Consider the following 22162-nt stretch of genomic DNA (forward strand, 5'->3'; position numbering starts at 1 on the left):
CCACTCTTGACCACTTGAACCTCTCTACACCACTTGAACTCTCTGATAATTATACTTGCATATCCAAACACATGAGTTTTTAAATGTCTAAAATACTGTCATTGCTTCTTCTGCAACTGGTTATGGATGTGAAATTAACATTGTCATCAATTTTAACCCAACCCACCGGCTACAAAGCACACCTTGCTCAGCTCTGCCTGCCCAGCCTTGTGCCTTGTAGCTTCTTTGAGCCCACCAGCCAGATAGCTGGTGACCTTCCTACTACAGTGGCTGCTTGGGTAGCAAACATGCAGGCATCTCATGTCTCCTCGTGTGGCAAGCAGAGCCTTGCCACAGACAGGAGCAAGGCGGTATGGACAGGAGTCACCTGGTGAGTACCAGGTTGTCATCACTCAGCTTCCAGGTTAAGGGCAGAAGTCTTAGAAGCAGTCAGCTCTCCCTGCAGCCACATTTCAGCACAAGCGATCAACAGAAAAGCCAAGCCACGCGTCTCCAGCCGGCGCCATGCATCAAACACTTTAAAGCACTGAAAGCTGAGACTCGTGTTGAGGTGCAGACGGCAGGCTGCTGCTGTAGCTCTGGTGCTGACCTTTCAACCACACTGCAATTGCTGAGCCTCAGCTGACTGTACAGCAAAGGATCGCCCAGTGTGCTGTGAGACCTTCCCTTCCAGCAAAGCTTGCAGACATATGTTGCATGTGATAATGAATTTAGGGAAAAGAAAAAAAAAAAAAATACAAAAGGCTTTCTGTGTTGATTACAGAAGCATAGGCACTTTGAAGAGTCAGCCCCCAGGCACATAAACCTGAAAGACAGTAGACTTAACAGTTCAGTATAAAATGTATAAAATTCACTGATAGATTTCGCACAGTTTTGAATTTAATTTTTAATCAAAATAAGGAATTAATTTGAATTAATGAAATGAAGATTCCTGTTTTTATAGTATTTATTTTGTAAGAGGAAAAAAATATGAGTTATTTCTACATCTGAGTGGATAATAAGCAGAGTATTTGGTTTGATCTTCAACAAATCATGCTTTTGAGGTCAGTTCTGGACATCCACTTTAAAGGCTTATGAATGTCAAACCTTTCGAAGTCCTTTTCCTTGGTTAGCACTGGGGCATGGTGTAACATTCACTGTAATTATTAGAAGAATCTTACAGTTTGCATTTGTTTTTATGACAGCAATGGGCAGTAGAAAAGTTTGGCAAACAGATTGTTTTTTAAAGGCATACGCAGAGACTCAAAAACTATGCAAGCCTGGAACAGGCTCTGAGATACTTTTTCTTTCTGTGTTCTGCAGTCGACTGCTTAAGTATGGGATTGGTTTTTTTCAACAGGCATTCATAGACCATTTCCTGGTTGAAATGTATTTAAAAATACATGAAAATATTGTCAAAGTTTTAAAACACTTTTCATTTTCCAATCAGTACACAGCATTTTTGCAATCAGAGTTTAAACGTTACACTCCGGTTTTGGCTTCCCTTTCTTCAATAACAAACTAATTTTCTGGCTCTGGTAGGAGGGAGCTGGATTTACTTGGTGGCTGTTGTGTAAATATCAACTATACTGGAACTATATAAACTAAGAGCAAGAAACAGGAAGAATCTAGTTGGTAAAACACAATCATAGGCTGGCAGGAAAGAGTGACTATTTGTCACTCTTTTCAAAGCAGAGGAAAACAGTTGGTGGCAAATACACAGTAACATCAAGAACCCAGCAGAGAGATTGAATCTTCTTTTCTCCATGCCGGGATACTCAGAGTTTTACTTCAATGTGGACCATGGCTACTTGGAAGGGCTGGTCCGAGGGTTCAAAGCCGGGATCTTGACTAGTGCAGACTATGTCAATTTAGCACAGTGTGAGACACTAGAAGGTAAGTCTGCTGGCTTCTTTCATTTAGGAAGAAATACTGTTCCTTGGACCGTTGAAGAATGGAAACATTGGGAGCCTAATCTTAAAATGCAGACATAAATCTGATTTCCTTTTAAGAACTGTTCTCGTGTTTAAGCTAACAGATTTCAGCTGAAATTATTGCGCAGGCTTGTGTAGACTGTGATTTGCAAAGCAATGCAGATGATGGGGGGGTTCTAGTTTACTGATAAACTTGGAAATGTCACCCTTAGATTTCCTATGGGCATTGGTAGTCTCACAACTTTTAACGACTGTATAGAACTGTGCAAGTATAGAGGTTATCATTTCAGCTGGATAAAATAGTTTGCAAAATCTTATTAAAAGCTCAAACTGAATTTCTCTATGAAAGATATAATTTTAGTACTTTATTACTTCATGAGTTCTAGGACAGTGGGGGATGTTCTACTTACTCAGAAGAGGAAACTAGATGTCACAAAGGTAGAAAACTTATTATCAAGCTTAAAGGAAAAAAAGAAAAAGCTTTTTTTTTTTTTTTTTTTCCTTCCCCCAAGGTGACTTTGTCACAGTAATAAAAAGAACGCACAGTAGTTTCCAAAACAGCTTTCTATGGCCAAGACTAGTCACAGCCTGATGAGGACAGACTTGTGCAAGAATCACATGACACATCCCTAGACACTTAGCAGGGAAAAATGCAACAACAAAAAAAATCAACTTTCTAAAGGAACATGAAGTTTCTTTCCTTGACTTCAAATAATAGCTATAATTGTACACTGAAATCATAACTATAATACGGAGATACTAGATTCATTTGAAAAAAGGACAGAAAGAATTAATAAGCTCATTCTGTTTAGAGCTGCATTGTCTATGCAGTGATAGAGTTGAGGAAGTGAGAAGTGCAGAGCCTGTTGACTCACACATACAACAGATTTTTGAGGCTGTTTAAACTATTAAAAAATAAACCTAGAAGGTTGCAAACCATTAATCTTCCAGATTAAAACAACTACATTTAAATAGATACATGTGGTTATTTAGCTGTTAGCTGGATAAAATTCCTCACAGTTAAAGAGATTCTCAGTACAGTCAGTAGGATCCAGAGACTCGTCAGCTGACCAAGTGCATGAGCCCTCTTCACCTGATAAGCTGGAGAGCTGCATCAACTCTCCATTTCATAAAACAGCAGTTTAGACATACACAATACATTTACCCTGATAATTGAAATGTATTCCCTTCCCTTTCCACCCATGCATTTTAAAGATAAGCCTAGTGAAGCGCTGGAACAGGTTGCCCAGAGAGGTGGAGGATGCCTCATCCCTGGAGACACTCAAGGCTGGGCTGGACCAGGCTCTGAGCACCTTGACTAGCTGTGGGTGTTCCTGTTCACTGCAGGGGAGTTGGACTACGTAGCCTTTAAGGGTTCCTTCAAATTGTGGGAGACAAAACCAGCCAATTTCTACTTCTTTAATTCCTATGGAAATTAAAGACTCTACAGATAACCTTGATACTGTATTTAACTGTTTAAATAAGAGGCTATGTCCCATGAATTTACATATGCTCCACGGAAAAGCTAATAGAACTTCAAAGTTCTATAAAGAACAGGCTTCATTTTCTCTTCGGAGGAGCTCAGGAGAAGATGTCACCAAAGGCTCTATGAAGAAAAAAAGATCCTGACTGTTTTTCAGTAAGACAGAATATAGAAAATTTAAAATATTATTAAAAGCATACTAGGAAATAATATTTTCCTATTCTATTTGCACAGAATTCTTGCTCCTGTTCAACAGACAAGGAAAACTATTTTAAGTCATTTTACAAGAAAGATATTTACAAACAGCAAGTAGTTTTATAACATTTCCGAGATGTATGAACCTTCAATATTATGTATGCAAAGTTCTTTATGGGCTGATCACAACAGAGAGGTAACATCATTTTCTCATTAAGACTTAGAAAGAACAGTGACTTTTTTATTTTTGAACTTTCTTTTTTCTAATATTCACTCACTTTTAGAATGCGAATGCATTTTAGCAGCCTTCAACAACCTACCTAGAAGGGCATCTTTTGTAACTGCTATCACTTTTTTTTACCATTCAGCTACAGAACATCTCTATCTTTATTATAGCATTTTCTACTTCTGTTAGCAAGACAGCAGGCTCCCATTAGTAATCATAGAATCATAGAATGGCCTGGGTTGAAAAGGCCCACAATGATAATTTAGTTTCAACCCCCCTGCTATGTGCAGGGTCACCAACCACCAGACCAGGCTGCCCAGAGTCACATCCAGCCTGGCCTTGAATGCCTCCAGGGATGGGGCATCCACAGTCTCCAGACCTGTTCTAGTGTGTCACCACCATCTGTGTGAAAAACGTCCTCCTAATATCTAACCTAAACCTCTTCTGTCTCAGTTTAAAATTATTATCCCTTGTCCTATCACTCTCCACCCTCATAAACAGCCATTCCTCCTCCTATTTATACAATCCCTTCAAGTTTTGGAAGGCCATAATGAGGTCTTCCTGGAGCCTTCTCTTTTCCAAGTTAAACAAGTATTATCCACTAAGTATGCTATTTATAATGAAAACTTGAGAAACGTTGGATTTACACATGGGCCTAAATGCAAACACCTCTCTGCATATACATGATGCTGTAATTTAATGTTGGACCACAGGTGTACAGTACACAGAAAACAGGCCCTTACCTCTAAAGTAGAAAATGGAGCTATGTATGTGCATCAGATCTTCTTTCCAATTAAAAGGTCCAGCATATGCATTAGTGTTGTAGTACTGTATCTTAGTGTACCTAGAGTGCCTTCAAGTCATGAATTCACATTGAGAGGTAATAAGCTTACACCGCTTTGCATTCTCTGGCATTGCACCAGACCACAAAAACTGGCCTAAGATTAAAATATTATAAATATTCTGAAACAAACAAGCAGAAATGGAATCAAAACCACCCCAAGTAAGTCATAAATAGAATCAAAAAGATCTTTTAATTTCAAAGTGGTTTTTATATCTCTAGAGAAGAAACTGTAATGCCAGTACAGGAGAACCACAAGAAAAAACAGAGATTAGACCTTCACATCTGCTTGATAATTACGGGGAAAGTATAACAGTGAGAGGGAAAGAGAAAAAGTAGAGTGGCTTATGATAATCACTGTGCCCTCTCAATTCACAGCCACACAGAGAGGTGAAGAGGCCTTCAGCTTAACTCAGATATTCTTTTGGGCTTGTTTGAATCAGTATTATTTCCATGGAGCTGCCTTTTGGGTTTCAACTCTGGGTGGAAGCTCTGCAACATGGCACGCTGCTAGCTTGGCCCTATGGCACCATCTGTTTCAAAAGGAAATGCTGCTGACACTCTTTAAAGTAGAACACAGGAGGTTTTAAATCCAGTGCTTTATTCTTTCCTTGACTTTTTGTGTGACAGAATGAATGCTTCTTTCTAGAATGTGCACTAAGTCACAGAAGGATAAGCAGCCTAGCTTTGCTCCCACCCTGATGAAGCAAGTTAATGACTTGTCAGGCTAGAACGCCAGCATGCAGCGGCTGAAATAACAGCGTAATTGAGACATGATGGCAGCTGGTTGTCACAGTCTGGAGTCACACAAGAGTTTGCGTTCTTGATGCCAAGAGCACAGACTAACGTTTGGTCTTGCAGGACTTTTCTATCTTAACCACATTGAACTTGAACTAGCCTCTCTCTGAGTATTAGATTCCTTTTGACGTACATTCTGAAATTTCTGCTTAATTGTGGATGGAATTGTAGTCACTGGAAATGAGCTGAGGTGGCAGCAGAACCCACATACAAAGTTCTAGAGGTGATCTATCTCATAGGTTTAATGCTATACTTAGGAATCAGAATTTGCAGTGTACTAGCATTTTTGCATGAAGTCTCAGTGTAAGCAACCTCACTGCATACTAATAAAGTATAAATATGGAGAACTAGGGGAGAGTAGTTACTAATAAACACACACCTTACTTACATCATACTAACTTCTCTTATAGAGGCCTTTAATTCAGCCACTGTGATTTGTTGCTGTTCATTTCCTTAAACATCACTACAGTTTTTATCTGGAAATCTAATCATTATTAATGTTAAATCCCCATAATATTATCCCAATTTATAATTCATGGTAGTTTTAACATAACATTTGAACATAATTACACAATATAGTAGGGCCTTTTCTAAAAAGAAGTGCTAAACCACTTTGAACACTAAAAACTGATTCATATCTTTCATTTCATTGTGGAAAATAGGTACTACAGGAAATTTATCAAATGACTTTTTTTTTTTTTTTTTTTTTTTTTTTGTTATAAAAGCTTCTTTCAACCTTGTGGCCTAATCAACCTTTTTTATTTTTATTTGTATTTTTTTTTTTTTTCCCCCATTTACCAGGGTTGAGAGCCCTGGCAGAATATGTCATGATAACCCAAGGATTTGGAACAGTTTCTTAGGATCTGTTAACAACTGCCATAGATCGGACAAAGCCAGAAGAGAAAAGCTAAGGGAGTACAATTGTGCCCTTTCAGGCACTCTTCTGCAGAACTCATTTGGAGATGAGGCTAAGTCAGGAAAGATGTGTTTTCTCTTCAGGCAGTTTGATGACATGAAATTTTAGTCTTACACAGGATTTAAATGATTCACAAGAAAACTGAAGATCTTAAGCCACAGGATGATTCCCACTGTTATGTAACAGTCCGTAGGAGGACAAAGCAACAGACACATTGTAATGATGCAACAGCAGCATCCTGAAAAAATCTTTAAAATAAAAACAGTGAACAAAGCTGACTGAGAAGGAGCTAGAGAAAGCAGTAATTAACACTGTGCCTGATGTAACTGTTAATTAAATTTACTAGTAAGATTTCCAACAAAGGTGTCAACTACTTGTGGTTCCTTGTGGCAACGAGTCTTACAAGTAGAAGGCAATAGCATTTGAAAAGACCCTTCATATGAAAATATAATCTTAAAAATGAACATGTTAAAAGTTATTTGGTTCGTAACAATGTAGTGACAGTTTATTCTTCCTTGAATCTAAATCCAGATCTGAAGTTACATCTACAGACGACAGACTATGGCAACTTCCTGGCTAATGAGTCTGGTCCTCTCACTATTTCCACCATTGATGATAAACTGAAAACAAAGCTGCTCACGGAATTTCATTACTTCAGAAACCATGCTTTTGAACCACTCACTACTTTTCTGAATTTTATCACGTAAGTAATGTTACCACATTGCTTAAATTATAGATCCAAAGCAAAAACATAGCTATGGGGTCTGGAGTAGTGGTTGAGATTGAGAAAAACCATTGTTATTTTCAAATGCCTTTTAATTCAGAAATTAACATTGCAAAAGTTAAGTTTGTGAGGGTGATTAATGAAAGATTAACAATTTCCAGCACAGTGATTTAATTCCTAGGCATATGCTGAGTTCTAGAATTTGTTTAAAGGGGGAAACATCGTATACCTACCATACTTCTTATACCATTTGAACACTGAAATAACAACTTGCTGCATACAGAAAGGTTCTTAAATCCAAGTTTAAAAGCACAAGTGCTGTTTGAAGCCAAATGAAGAGAAAGTTCTGATCTCCCTGAAGTTATAAACAGACAAAACTTGTAAATAAATGACTTAACATTAAGGAAAGAATGGGGTTCTGCTTTATAACAGCATAACAACAAGGATTAGTGAAATGTCACCAGAATATTTTACTTAACTGTTTACTCCCCTTAATCTTCTGACAAGCTCACAATTTAGTGAGCTTACTTGTTCAGCCTACTTTCAAGGAGTATTTTTATCATATCACTAAAATAAACTATCATTACTCTTTTTTTGTTGTTGTTGCTTGTAACTAATCCTTTTCCAGGTATTATACCAACAGGATACTAAAGACAGCCCTGGGACAGCTATGACCTCTATATATACAATATTTAGGTCTTGCTTCAGAGAAATGAAAGTGAAAATGACAGCTTTTTTCTCATACTGATTGACATGCATGTGTACATACACTCTGCCCACAGCTGTTTTGTGATAATGATGGAGACAGTAGTTCAAGATATGTAGCAAAACCATTGTGTCACTAAACTATGTATCACCAGATCCTTGAGTTCCACCACAGATTTTGTGAGGCATCATGTTAATCTCTCTATGTATCTTTAGTTGTGTTCTGAACTAATAACACAAGCTGATGAGTAGTGTCCTTGTTACAAGTGTCCCAAGGGAATAGCTTTCATATTTTCATTTCTGAGTTGCTGACAAAACTCTTAACAGTCTCTGACAGTAGCACTAATAAGAAATTCATAGAAAATTTCTACTGAAAATTTTTAGCAATAAAGAAGAAAATTGTAATAACCTCTACACAGTTTCCTCTTTTTAAAGCTGGGAGAGAAGAAAGATTGGTCCCCATCTACATGGATTTGCAGTTTTAGTGCCTAGATTCTTGTGCACTCTATCCAGATGCTCTCTATAACAAAATCCCAAACTAGAGAAGCTGCTTAGTCAGGTGGTTTATGTTTTGATACCATATGTTGTCACTTATTATATCAAATCTACATTTCACAGCTGCTATGCTTATTATATTCATGTTTCTGTTTCCTTTTTTTTAAAAAAAACATCTTTTGCAAACCAATCACATGGTTTAAAATTAAAACTGGGTCACGCAGTTTGCTATTTAAAAACTTCAGGTTTTGACAAATGAGATGGTGATAACAAGTGAAGGTACAAACCTGCAAATACTACGGTCATTTCTGTCGTCAGTGTCTTCACTAATTTTGACAAATTTGGCTTTTATATTTTTTCAAGACAAAATTCATTATAAAGATAAGGGTCATTTATTTTATTTTTTCTTTCAAATACAGATACAGCTACATGATTGACAATGTAATTCTTTTAATAACTGGCACATTACACCAGCGACCCATAGCTGAACTTGTTCCCAAGTGTCATCCACTGGGAAGTTTTGAGCAAATGGAAGCAGTCAGCATTGCCTCAAACCCCACTGAGCTGTTCAATGCAATTTTGGTTGACACACCATTAGGTAGGAATACTAAATTATTTCTTATTTGCTTCTTGAAACTCCTAATTTTGTATTCTTGTGTTTTGGTAACATGAAATGTATAAATAATTGGCTGATAAACTGGATCAAGTTCTGCAGGGGAGGTGTGCAAGACATTTTCTGGCAAAATTTATTAACAACTTCTATATCAACCTTGGGAAGCAGGCACAAAGAAAACATGCTACTCAAGAAGATTAATGGATATCCTTAATACTCAAGTATAGCTGCTGATTTACAGCATCCAGATTTTTATTTCAACACCTGCATCTATAATTAAAATACGTAAGATGAAATCTTGCCTATCCCTCACTAAGGAGCAAGGAACAGACAGCTACTAATAAATATTAGATGTTGTGGTAGAATCTAAAATCTCTCTCCTGAGGATTTGGGCATTATTAAAGCATAGAGACAATCCCATCCTGAAGGAGTAAATCTAAAGGCAGAGAAGAGTGATGGTTTGGAACATTGCATTCAGAAATTGGGCTGAAATTTTGCTCACAGTGCAGGAGCGGCCACTGTTGGGAAGTGAACAGATAAGATGGATCTGAATGGATTTGACCATACAAGAAAGAACTGCATACCCTCATCTTGAGTACTGTATATGGTTTTGTGTCCTGTTGCCCAGCCAGGTGTGGTGGAATGCTGGGGTGGCCTCAGGTAGCAGCCAGACACCCACCCAGCTGCTTGTTCTCTCACTACCTCCAGTGGGCTGGGGGAAGAAAATGAAAAATATTATTGTTGTACACAAAATAGATCAACTCTCTGAAAACTAATATATTGTCATATATGTAGGTTTAATTCCTGATTTGAGCATTAGGAAAGAAACAAAAAAGATACAAACATTTAAACACTTATGAAAATCACCTTTCCTCCTCTTTTCCCACTCCCTAGCCCCAGACCTTTCCCTTTTCTCTTCCCCAGATCAGTCCAGTCCCTCCAATTAGGCAGTGAAAGATATGGGCAGGGGATGATGGTCAATACATGGTGTTTTTTTCTGTAGCTTCTTCTTTCTCACACGTATCTTTGGCTCCCAGGTGAGCTTTCCACAGGCTACAGCTGCTGTTAGGAGCATCTGCTCCAGTGCGCATTCTCCATAAGGGTCAGAAAATATCCATGCTTCAGAGACATGGATGTGAGGCACTGGTACAGGCTGCCCAGAGAAGCTATAGATGCCCCGTCCCTGGAGGTGTTCAAGGCCAGGTTTGATGAGGCCCTGGGCAACCTGGTCTGTTGGATGGAAACTCTGCTCTGGCAGGAGATTGGAACTAGATGGATGATCTTTAAGGTCCATTCCAACCTAAGCCATTCTGAGATTCCATGATTCTAGGACATAGGGCAAGTCCTTCTCCTCTTCTGACCATGGTGTTCCCCTGCAGTTTCTCAGTCTTTGATCCCTTCTCCACGCTCAGTCCAATATTTTTATCTCCTTTCTTAAGCATGTTTTCACAATGAAAAAGGGAGACCTCAAAACTTGGCCAGACTCACGTGCTCTCCCTGAACACCACCTCTTATTGCCAGTGAGGCAGTATAGCACTGGCCAGCCCCACTGATGTGAGAGATTGGCATACCTTTGCCAGTTATGAATATACTATTTTTAAGAGGCCCAGCGACACAAATGAACTGCATCCCCTGCCTGCCAGTTCAAAAGCTTGCTCTTCAGACAGTTCTAGCAGAGGACTTGGATCTGCAGCTAGTCAAGGTCAAAGACTGTGTTCCTTTCTAGTTGCATCCTGTTGCTCTTGTGTCTCTGACAAACATACTGAAGGAAGAGGGTAAACTAGGAAAGAGGACTCACCTTAACAAATACAGAATACCTGCAAGATTTCGGTCAAAAGTTATCTTTCACATCCCCACTAGAAAATCTCCCTAATGACAAAACCATCTACTTCAGAGAAGATTAGGGCTTTCATTAACATTTCCCATCTGATGATCTCGGGAGATGTGGACTCTGGCTGCTGCACTGATTGATTCCCTTTGCAACAGATTATCATTAGAAAGGAGGGAATAAGGGGATAAGGAGAAAATGAAGAGAATTTCTCTTCCTCTTTCTTCTACAACAGAAATGTCATACTTTTGATCACACACTCGTAAATGGCAATGGACAAGAGTTGCATATTACCAGCACGTACATTTATACTGCAATGTAATAAACTCTACTTTTAGCTGCTTTCTTTCAAGACTGCTTGTCTGAAAATGACCTGGATGAAATGAACGTTGAAATAATGCGCAACAAACTGTACAAGGCAAGTTCTTGCAACGTAATAATAATACTTGGCACTTTAAAAGCATCTTACAAAAGGAGGTCAGTATCATTAACCCTGTTTTATGGATGTGGAAATAGAAGCATGGCGAGATGAAGCAAGCTGCCTAAGGTCACCTGACTGATGGCAAGTCTGGGAAGATTCTAGCTCCTCTGATTTCTACTCCAGTGTTTGGAGAGATTTCAAATGTTGGGTCTGCTTCAAAATTCTAATTTAATATCTCATTAATGAAAATGCTCTAGATGTCAGATGAATATCCGGATGCATTCGTTTATGCATTTATCCTCCAAATGCCACAGAACTGTTATCTTCTCCCTCATCCTAGGCAGCCTTTTGGCTAGCATTTATGTTTATTTATAAATGGTAGATTTATATCTAAATGGTAGATTTATATCTAAATGGTAGATGTGATCTGAAAATGTGTAATTGATTTGAGTCTAGAGGGCATTTTTTAAAATTTTCATTCATTTTAAAAAATATATTTAGCCTTGTTACAACATATTGCTGTAAGGATGTGCATCTAATTTGTGCCTTGTGATTTCAAGGTACTTTCCAAATATTAGCACACAGGTCAATAATCTTATGCTTGTCTCTTTAAGGGCTATATATATATCATTCTGTTAATGGTTCCACCCAGCACATTCTCTCTGATTTCATCTTTGTCTTTCACAGTGGATGCCTCAGACTGCAGGAAGTAATCTTATAGTGATCTGATTGCATTAAGGAGGGAAAGAAAAAATACTTCTGTTTTTCTTACAACTGATATTTCAGAATTCCCAATACAATATTTCATTCTCAAGTAGTCTGCTCCTTTAATTCATGACAAGATCAGTTACTAATAAATTAGGCACTTACTCTGTTTGTTTACGTATAGATTTGATTCACATTTACTCTGTGAATGACCATACATTCGCACTTACTAAATCTAACATTTATTTTTCCCTTTTCTAAGTATCAGGGGATCACTCCGCAAACACTCTTAAAATATTAATATATCCTTTCTCCTCTGCTTCAGCTATCAATGCAATCAATTATATTTCAGCTCTATTGTCAGGGAGCACTATACACAACCTAACACAAAATTCCAAGCAGCAGATCCCCTCGAGATGTCTCTACTTAAAAATCGCTTAATTGCATCGATACTGACAGCTTTTCTGCAAGAGATTGTGTGACAAACATACTTTGATGACATAAATGTTCCCTAAGATGGTATTTTGGAGGAAAGAGAGACAGAAGGAACAACTCTATGAGATACTTCAGGTCCTTCCTGCTCAGGTATACTGAAGTGGGTGCGAAGGACTGAATCCTCAATAGACCCAAGGGCTATATAGATTGGTATTACATAAGCATTGTACACTGTTCTGTTCTAATCCAGGGTTTTGAAGCTTAGAGCAGTAGGGATTAATTTGTGTATTCTCATACTGCTGGCCCAACAGCCGTGGCATATACCCAAATCCCTTCCTCCACAATATAAATGTAGTTTCCTTCAGCCATCTGCTTATTATGCAGTAGAAATTCAATGGAGCTAAAGAACATTATTTAGAGAGCAAAGAAAGCATAATGTTTGTCTGAAAACATCTTTTAAAAACATTTAAACATGTAGTAAGAATAAAATAATTTCATGAGTATGCGCAAATCAAGCACATACTCAAATTTAAATTAACAGGAAGAATTACAAGAGTTAACAGAAGAATTTAAAAATGAGATTCATGACTACGTGGTCCAGTCTTAAGTAGCATTTAAAATATTTCTCTGCTCCTCTTATGTAGTCTTATCTTGAGGCATTCTACAAGTTTTGCGAAAAACAAGGAGGTACTACAGCAGAAATAATGAAACCTATTCTTGAGGTAAGAATCAAATTAACTCATTGTGCATTGAAGTACTCCACATTGCTTTCATAATTAATTCACTTTGCTTTTCTTGTTCCTTTTCTCTCCATTTGCAAAGCTATTTATCAAATGTTTGAATAATAACTATTTTGCTATGATATATCCTAGATATACTCTTTATTCTAAAATGACTTTCACATATTGACTAGAGAAACTAGTCCAGGGAGGAGGGAGCCTCAGTTGTTATTCTTCTACAACAGAGAGCAGAACAAATTCGTTTCACCAGTCTCAGAGTATTGCCCCTTACCATTTTTCTGTATAATGTAGAAATACCAAAATTAAAGGAGCACTTACATTTCCTAGCTCAAAATTGAATATGTCTACCTACATTCCAGCATTAATGAATATTTACTAATCAATTATCTTTAAGTTTAATGGTGCCATCATATTTGTTTACTCTTTCATGAAAATTAATGGTTGAAGTTAGAGTTGAGTGACCTTTGGATCTACTGTCATGCAGAAAATTCTAGGATTTATTTTTAACTCAATTCAGAAAAGTTTAATATTTAATTTTTCCTTCACATACAGCATTTCCAACCTCCTATTCCCCAAACCATACCTGCAGCAAAGGGAATGTTATTGTCTTATCTCGTTATTGTAAAAAAAAAAAAAAAAAAAAGATGAATAAATTGCTAAAATGAAGTTCTCAGCATTCAGCTCAATTTTTCCCCCCGGTTTATCATAACTGTTTGCAATGTTTCAGATTGGCAGAGCACCGGCACCAGCAGCCCAGAGAGGTTTGTGAAGTGTCCTTCTCTGGAGACATTCAGAACCTGCCTAGACACTTTCCTGGTCCTGTAGGGAACCTGCTTTAGCAGGGAGGTTGCACTGGATGACCTCCAGAGGTCCCTTGTAATCCCTAAAATTCTGTGATTCTGTGATTCCTGTACAGGAGTCCTATATTTCTGGATCAGTAAAACTTATATCCTGGAAAGTAATTGAACAAAATTCACTGAGATCTTACAACCTCACACAAAAAGATTACATGATGGGAAAAGATAACCTCAGAGCTCATTTCTGAAGGAAAAATGAGCCTAAATTATGTCTTAAGAAATAATGTGCTGATGTGAGAATGCAATCTCATATATTATTTAACCATTTCATAATGTTTTTAGTTATGTTCTAAAGAAAATATCCTTAATTAAGTTAAACTGATCAGAAATTAAATGTTGCTGCTATTCCTATTCAGAAAAATAAAAATCAAGAGAGTGGTTGGCAAAGACATGTCCCAGTATATTCAGATTTTGTATCAAATTCATTTTTAGTTAGACATTCACGTTGAGGTAAGATTATTAATGGAAAACAGGTTAAGCATATTGTTAAACTGTCCTTATACAAGTGGTAACAATTTGGTCTGTGATAAGCTTGTCTAAAATTCCCGTGTAATATCTATCAGCCAGCAGGATAAATTTTTTCTAGATTTCCTTTTTATCACATTTTAGTAATCTAAAGGTAAGCTGTTCAGTTTAGAAAAAGTCAAAGTTTAATTACTCAAGACAATACATGTTATCTATTCTGACCCTGTGAAAATGAGGTAGCTGTATTTAATTCCTCAGCTTTTTGACCATCAGTCATGGTATTAACCATTCACACTAAAACACTGGTGATCTCTTTTCTTTGGGCAACACGCACTGCTTGTTTAGCCCTGCATCTCACAATAAACTGTGGGACTGTACTGTAGCTAGTGTTAGGCATGCTGGAAAGATACTGCGCATTCTCGGGTAGCAGACATACACTTTCAGTTTTCCATAGGGAAACCAAAGCAATTTGCAAATGGTCATCCTGTAACCCTATGTTTACTTGCAGCAATGAAACAGCTAAAGTCACTAAACAACTGCCTCATGGCATTATTCGCTATGATGAATTTCATGTGCCAGTAATTTGCTAAACTGAAAGGTCTAGATTGATCCTGCAAATTTCCTCAAGCTGGAAACCACCAGGACTAGGACTGGAGCCCAGTAGCATTACTTGTAGTTGCACAAGAGAATGTTTTCCAACAAAATATTACAAATCTAACAGCTAAGTTCAATGTGGCTTTGATAGGTTAAAAAAGAAAAGCATTCATCCTTGCACAGAATAGTGTCAGTAGGGCTGATATGCCTGCTCATATTAATAAGGGAAGTCAAATTTGGCCCAGTTATTCATTAGCTAGAAAACTTTTCAAGCATACTTCTTTTCTTCTCGTTATTTCTGTGTTGTTTATTCATTTTCCTTATTCTGAAGTCAGTGCCAGAGGGCAGTTGGGTCCCTGTTACAATATGTTCCAGTACACAGGAGTAGGAACTAGGAATATGTGCTTAACTGCTAAATTTGTAGAACAGTGTTGCAATGGCATGTGTCAGTCTTATTCAACAAAAAAATGTACTTTTCTGCTCAAAACAGTTCAAAAGTTCACAGCTTAAGAAATGTTGCGAGCTGCCTAAAATCTCTGAATGCTTATTTTCACTCAGAAGTGTATCATGTGCAATCAATGTTCTTAGAAGATAAAGAAAAAAAAAGAAAATCATTGTCTGTTTAGATCTCAAGACAGAAGAAAAGATTTTAATCAGACAGAATTGAGTAAGACAAATTTAATTTGCCGTATTTTTAATTCATATTGTATAAATTAAAGTTATGGCAGGTCATATTTTGGTTATACAAAAGAAGAACCCAAGTTCAAAGCATTAGAATGACTTTCAGTCTGTTGCTGCAGGGAAAATATAGATAGTATAGACTTCTAACCCTGGTAGAAGGAATATTTTTGTTTCTCTGCATTAAAGATTAACTATTACGTGAAACACTTGGAAACTTTAACTTACCAAGTAAACAGCCCCCTTCACTGAATTAAATTATTGTTTTAGATATGTGCATCCAGAAATTCCAGAAATTCCCAAAATTTCCATTCAACTTTTACTCTCAACAGCACTCTAAGTTATTCCAGAACAGTACATTTGATTATTGATCCTTATGTGCAATATTATTATTTCTAAGATTATTGTTTCAAAATTCCAAAGGATCTGTAGGGAGATTTTTCGTTGTCAGCATCTTGTCATGTAAGTAGGGGAAGGAGGAAATAACAGTGTTGATATTTTCAGAACAAAATTCACAGAATAAAAGTTGTGCTTGCAAAACACTGTTTGATTTTCTAGTTAAAATTTAACAAGTATTTGCAAGGTAGAATTTCCAATTTGTAAAATAAGATGTTTCTAATAAACAATTTTCTTTCTTATGTTTCCATAGTTTTGCTCACTAAAAAAAAAATACCCTTTTATTTTGCAATGGCATCTCTAACAACACTGATTATTCTTTGTTTTACGCATTAAGTTTGAAGCAGACAGACGTGCCTTTATCATCACTATTAATTCATTTGGCACTGAGCTGAGTAAAGAAGACAGAGAGAAGCTATACCCAACCTGTGGAAAACTCTACCCAGAAGGCTTACATCTGTTGGCCAATGCAGATGACTACGAGCAAGTGAAGTGTGTTGCAGATTACTATGCAGTAAGTAATCTAATTTTCTAAAACAAAGAATGAATATACAAACATTTAACATCTTTTTACCTCAACAGAATTGTAATGAATGTTCACATAGGCCTTTGATATGGTTACACAGAGTAACTTTCTATCCTAGTGCAATACAAAGTTCTTCTTACCACATTAAATGCTATCATATCATATTCTAATAAACAAAGCTATTCTTGTTTCTTAACTCTCCTCAAACAGAGGTTCACTTCAGAGTTGCTGCCCCCAAGATCTTGGAGCAAAAGCTTAAGTTGTTTTAAAATGAGTAGATCTAACAATTCTTGTCACTCGTGACTGCAACCTGATTTAATGCTAGGGTACTGTAAAAATAAAATGTGTTTCTAAAATCTCTAAATCGCTGATTGAATTAAATTAGATGGAGTTAGTTAATATTGATGAAGCTAGGGTTGTTATTAAAGATGACCCAATACGAAGCACTTTATGAATTAAGAGTGGTGCCCTGATTAAGTTACATCAAGGTAGGCACACAAAACAAAATTATGTTCAATCTACAGTTTTTTCTATATCTGTTCCTGTGCACAATCATAATGTGTGTTAGAAATGTGTCACCATGTCTCCGTGGTACAAAGCATCTGTTCATGTGATGGTGAGATATTTAGCTGAATTTAGGAAACCTTGAAATAGATCTATGTTGCACTGTTACTTTATAGGAAAAACAAAACAAACACAGGGAGAAGAAAATCACACAGAAAGATAACATATCTAAAACAAAGTCAAACATATCCGTGCACAGTATTACAGCATTACATGTCAAATTGGTGGATTTTGGTACAACATTAATGAAGATGAGTTAAATCCATCTAACTACTGGAAATATAATGATCAGCTGTGAGAGGATCAGAGTTCAGGGTTTGGCTCCATTTACAAATCTGGCTTGGATGGTTACTATTTGTACAAGAAGTTCAGTGCTCTCTATCCAAAGGACTGAAAGGTCATGTGCCACTCTGCAAACAGTCTCTTTTAGTACCTTGAAGAAATTACCTTAAGTAATAGTAAATGACAGAAAGAAAAGCAAGAAAAAACACCCTCTTTTGTTTTTGGTGACTATATGATTTTAAGTTTTGATTTACAGAAAATTTCAATCTATACCCAAGTTCTATAAAGAGAGATAATGTAGTTTAATTAATAAATCAATGTATTGCACAGAATACAAAAGTATCTTGTTTCCATTGGTCGTATGTCTATGTTTCTAGGAATACAAGGCTGTTTTTGAAGGTGTAGGGAATGACAGTGGAGAAAAGACACTTGAAGATGCATTTTTTGAACATGAGGTAAGAGGTTCTAATCATAATGTATCAAAGTGTAAGTTACCCCCGTGGAATAACATTTAAAGCAATAATGAGGTACTATGCTTTTGATTCTACCTTACTGCATCATTCTGCTTTGTATTCAAAAACACAGAATTGCTATGGCTGTCAACTTTCCAATGAAATAAAACAGAAGGATTTAACTTTTCAAATATAATAAATCCCAGGACATTCTTTTGAAGAATAGCTATAGAACTGTCAGTTCTGATAGCCTATCCAAAGCCCATCTCATATAAACCGCTTAATGAAATGTCCTTTATAAATAGTCTATTGAATAAGTTATTTCACCATCGTCTTTTATTTACTTGTAATGCTGCTGTAGTCTGTTACCAAAAATAATCCGGAGATGATGTGTCAATTATTTTTCTACTTAGCAGTTTCCTAAGTACAGTTGTGATTGCAAAGTTACACAGAAATTTTGATGATGAAAACTACCATCTAAAAATCACACTTGCCTTCTTTAATATTTTATCATAATGCTTATTTAATCTTTTCCCGCAGACAAAGCTGAACGTGCTTGCATTCAACAATCAGTTTCATTTTGGAGTATTTTACGCCTATATAAAGTTAAAGGAGCAAGAATGCAGAAATATTGTATGGATTGCCGAATGCATTTCCCAAAGACACAGAACCAAAATTAATAACTACATTCCAATTTTCTAAATCTGAGAATCTATAATGCTGCAGTGCCTGAAAAGAAGTACTTGTTCAAATAAAAGAAAAATCTTGTTTTAAAATCTAACTACTATGTTTTTAACTGTAATACTAATCTTCCTTCTACATAACAACATGACAAAAAAGTAATATAATTAGATATATAAGTGTCAGGCAATGTTAATGGGCTCTTTCATAGTTTTTGTTGATAGTTTTGTTCCCCACTGTGATCATTTTAATTTAACAAATCAGTAAAAACTCCCGCAACATCTCTTGTATGCATGTTCTTTTTCTGTGAAGTTACTGTGGAAGTAACTTTTATGACAAAGAAGTTTGAGAAGTTTGTAAAGTTTAACTTTGGCTTAACTTTAAATAAAGTTTTCAAAAGATAGATCACTATTTCTACCTCACACTTATGGTCTTCTTCATGGCAGACAAGATTCCATGAAGAATATACTACACAAACAGGGGATAAACTTTAGGACTACTCTGAGATTCCCCTCAAAGAATCTCAAGAGCAAACTTCCTGAGCCTTTGTAACTATGACCTGTTGCTGAAGTTAAATGTAAATAAACAATTGGGATGCCACAAGCATATCTTCATTTTCTCCTTTATGGATCACGTGAGGTGCACTGTGTCAAGCAGTGGGCGTCTGATCTACTTCATAACAACATAATTACCTCCTCCTACCCCACCAAAGACACTGTCTTCATGTGTGCACCAGGAGAGATTATGAAACATGAATGAAAATATCAGCCAAGTCTGTATCAGTTTTACATCAGGCACAAACAACATCAGCTCTGAGCTATTTGAGGAACTGGCTAAGATCAGTATCTAAAATTAGAGAGAACGGTTGAAGCCTGATTGTTGAAGGACAGGATTAATTCTGAAGAAGAAAAATTAAGGATTTTGAAAGCCACATCAACATTCTGCCTTCATACTCATACTTCACACTCATTCAAGATGTTCACCCTCTTGTCTTTGAAACAGCCCTCACCTCGATTCTCTGCATGACTCTTTAGCTTCAGGCTACACAACAGTACACCTCAGTCTTCAACTGAGAATGTAATATGATGCAGAAATGAAGTCCATTTCTTGCTGAGTAAACAGAAATATAAATACATATGATGTCAACGCCTCAGAATTATGGCATTCAGGCATTGCGGAATTGAGAACAGGGGAGTATCTCTCCCTCTTATAAACATACACATGCACACATATTTAAAAAATAGAAAAGGATCGCCTTTTTAATAGTTGAAGCTACACTTCTTAAATTGTAACTGTAACCAATAGGTTACATCCCAGGACATCCCATACTGATTTAACGGAGAGCTGGGAAGGTTTTTATTGCTCTATCACAAAGCATGGAGAATCTTACACTATTACTTGAAAAACTATTGTCAGAGAAAGTTTCCTTTAGTTCATCAGGAATTTAGAAGAACTGACTAAAAAGAAATAATACAAATCTTATTTCTGTATGTAGGCTTCTTTATTTAGTAAACACAGTAATTCAGAAGGAAAAAAAAAAAAGAAAAAAAAAAAAGCTGATTTGTATGATTCCCTTGTACTGCTTCTACTATCTTTCATTTCTTAATATGTTATTTCCCACTCCAGTCTCTGACCAACACTTTCCAGTCCCCACCTACAATGCGAACTACTGCAATAAAGACAGCAAGGGAGCTGCGCTGTCTAAAATGTTCATTTTTCCATATGGTTTACTAATTGCATTTAAAAATGGTTATGAGCAGAAGAACATAACAATCAACAGATCCAGGACGCAGAAACCAAACTCATGCACTTCAGCACAGTTGTAAGAATACTTTTCCTGTGCCGATAATTCAAACCTCCTTACTTGAACAGAACAAATCATCTGGCTTTCTGCCAAGAATTTTATGAAGTGATTTGAAGGGGAAAGAATCTGTTCTCCACCCTAACTCATTCTGTGCCAGGGAAGATATGCAGCTGCTATTGCTACGGTCTGTGTATACCGTCAGCTCAGAAAGAAAGAAGGAGTTGCAGCTTACACAATTATGTTAACAACAGAATGGTTCTTCAGACTATGGAAAGGACAGCATCAGCACTGACTGGATCTTTTTCACACCAACTTTCTAGGTACTTGCTAAGTAACGACAGATGTACTAGGCACCAGTTACATTACATTTAAGAATGAGCAACAGAATCAACAGACTAAAATGGGAACTGGGATGTCAGACATACAAGTCTTCATAAATTCAGATTTTTCTACAGACAGTACAATTTAAATTGCTCTTGTTAACAAATCAGTCTCCTTACTAGTATATATAAATATATCACATACAAAATTATATGATCATAGATTATCTCTGACAATACCTGTAGGGGAAGTTTAGATCTCAGAATCACTGTTGCAAGCATCATTAATTTACTAATGATATCTCAATTTGTTGAATAGCAGAACACGAGACAAAGAGCTATCTTTTTTGTTCTTCCTTGCAATTCTCAACAGGATGTTGCGTTCATGCTCTGAAATGGCTAAGCCATTCCAGGCAAGTTTGCTCAACAAGATTATCATGACTATACCCCTCTGCCTAGATCTTCAGTGACAGATGAAAAACAGAACCAGGATCAATCTTCTGCTGAACTCTGATCTTTATGAATCTTTCATTCTCATCGTTCGCTGTAGCTCAGGCTTGAATTCTTGCCATCTGCTCACAAACAGATGTGAGCAACACTGTACACAGATAGGACTGCAGTGTTTGAAGCACTTCCCCCGAACAATCCCTCCTTTCTGCAGAAATGATCATTTGTGATCATGCTAGAAACAGGTTTATAGGATAAATGATATCAGAATATGGTCTTAAGACTCGATCTGGACAAATAGTCAGTTGACAATGGTAGAGACTCTCTTATCCTGTTTCTATCAATTCCAGCATAACTTTGAAAATATTCCAATACCATATTTGGCCTATCCTGAACATTTATGTATACTAAAGCTATATTGTTCAACTTCATTTTCTTTCTTTACTTGACAATGTGATGCATTCCATTTTTAATAAGTATGCCTAAGTTACACAGTATATTTAACTTTTCAACTATTCTACTTAAGACCAAAACAGCAGATTCAAAGTACATGAACAGAAGGATAGCTGGCCATCAATTATACTTGCATAGAATTATAAAGCTGCTAACATGAAAATTAATATATAGGTTTATACAAGCAATAAGACAAATTCCAGTGATGTGCTGGACAACTGTTGGATGTAAGGTGCAATAAAAATCTCAGGAAAAAAATAGCAGTAGCATGTATAAGACAGTCAACAGTTTATATGACACAGAACTGATCTCAAACACAGAATATTATTAAATATATTGAGATACCTTCTGGCTGACAAAGAAAAAAATAAGTCAAAAAGCAAGACAAATCTCCCAGAGATCCCAGGTAAAAGTTTTCGCATTGATGACACACACAGAGAAACATTTGACTATCTGTCAGTGTTAATGCAAACATCCCTGATACTGAACTTGTTCACTGACAATCCCATTTTTGTGTGCAAGCCAGGAAATAAACATCCTTCCCTTCCTTGGTTTTGGCTTCTGCAGGCATAGAAAGAATAAAAAAGAAAAAAAGGGAATTTATC

General features: G+C 36.6%; 1 protein-coding gene across 1 annotated transcript; it reads left to right on the top strand.

The window, feature by feature from the left end:
- The first annotated feature begins 1571 nt into the window (after nucleotides 1-1571).
- Nucleotides 1572-19136, top strand: ATP6V0D2 (ATPase H+ transporting V0 subunit d2). Its single transcript, XM_085221374.1, has 8 exons — nucleotides 1572-1875; nucleotides 6904-7075; nucleotides 8716-8894; nucleotides 11076-11155; nucleotides 12943-13020; nucleotides 16366-16542; nucleotides 17778-17855; nucleotides 18393-19136. The coding sequence occupies exons 1-8, from the start codon at nucleotides 1746-1748 to the stop codon at nucleotides 18552-18554; spliced, it is 1056 nt and encodes a 351-aa protein (XP_085077500.1). The 5' UTR covers nucleotides 1572-1745; the 3' UTR covers nucleotides 18555-19136.
- The last annotated feature ends 3026 nt before the right edge of the window (nucleotides 19137-22162 follow it).

This window comes from Meleagris gallopavo, chromosome 3 (assembly GCF_905368555.1).
Source record: "Meleagris gallopavo chromosome 3, MGAL_WU_HG_1.1, whole genome shotgun sequence".
NCBI classification, from domain to species: Eukaryota; Metazoa; Chordata; class Aves; order Galliformes; family Phasianidae; genus Meleagris; species Meleagris gallopavo.

Excerpts from the sequence above, each read along its gene's own strand:
- ATP6V0D2 (XM_085221374.1), top strand. The coding sequence starts at position 1,746 with ATGCCGGGATACTCAGAGTTTTACTTCAATGTGGACCATGGCTACTTG. Across the intron at positions 7,076-8,715 it reads ACTTTTCTGAATTTTATCAC|ATACAGCTACATGATTGACA; the intron begins GTAAGTAATGTT and ends TTTCAAATACAG. Across the intron at positions 16,543-17,777 it reads GTGTTGCAGATTACTATGCA|GAATACAAGGCTGTTTTTGA; the intron begins GTAAGTAATCTA and ends CTATGTTTCTAG.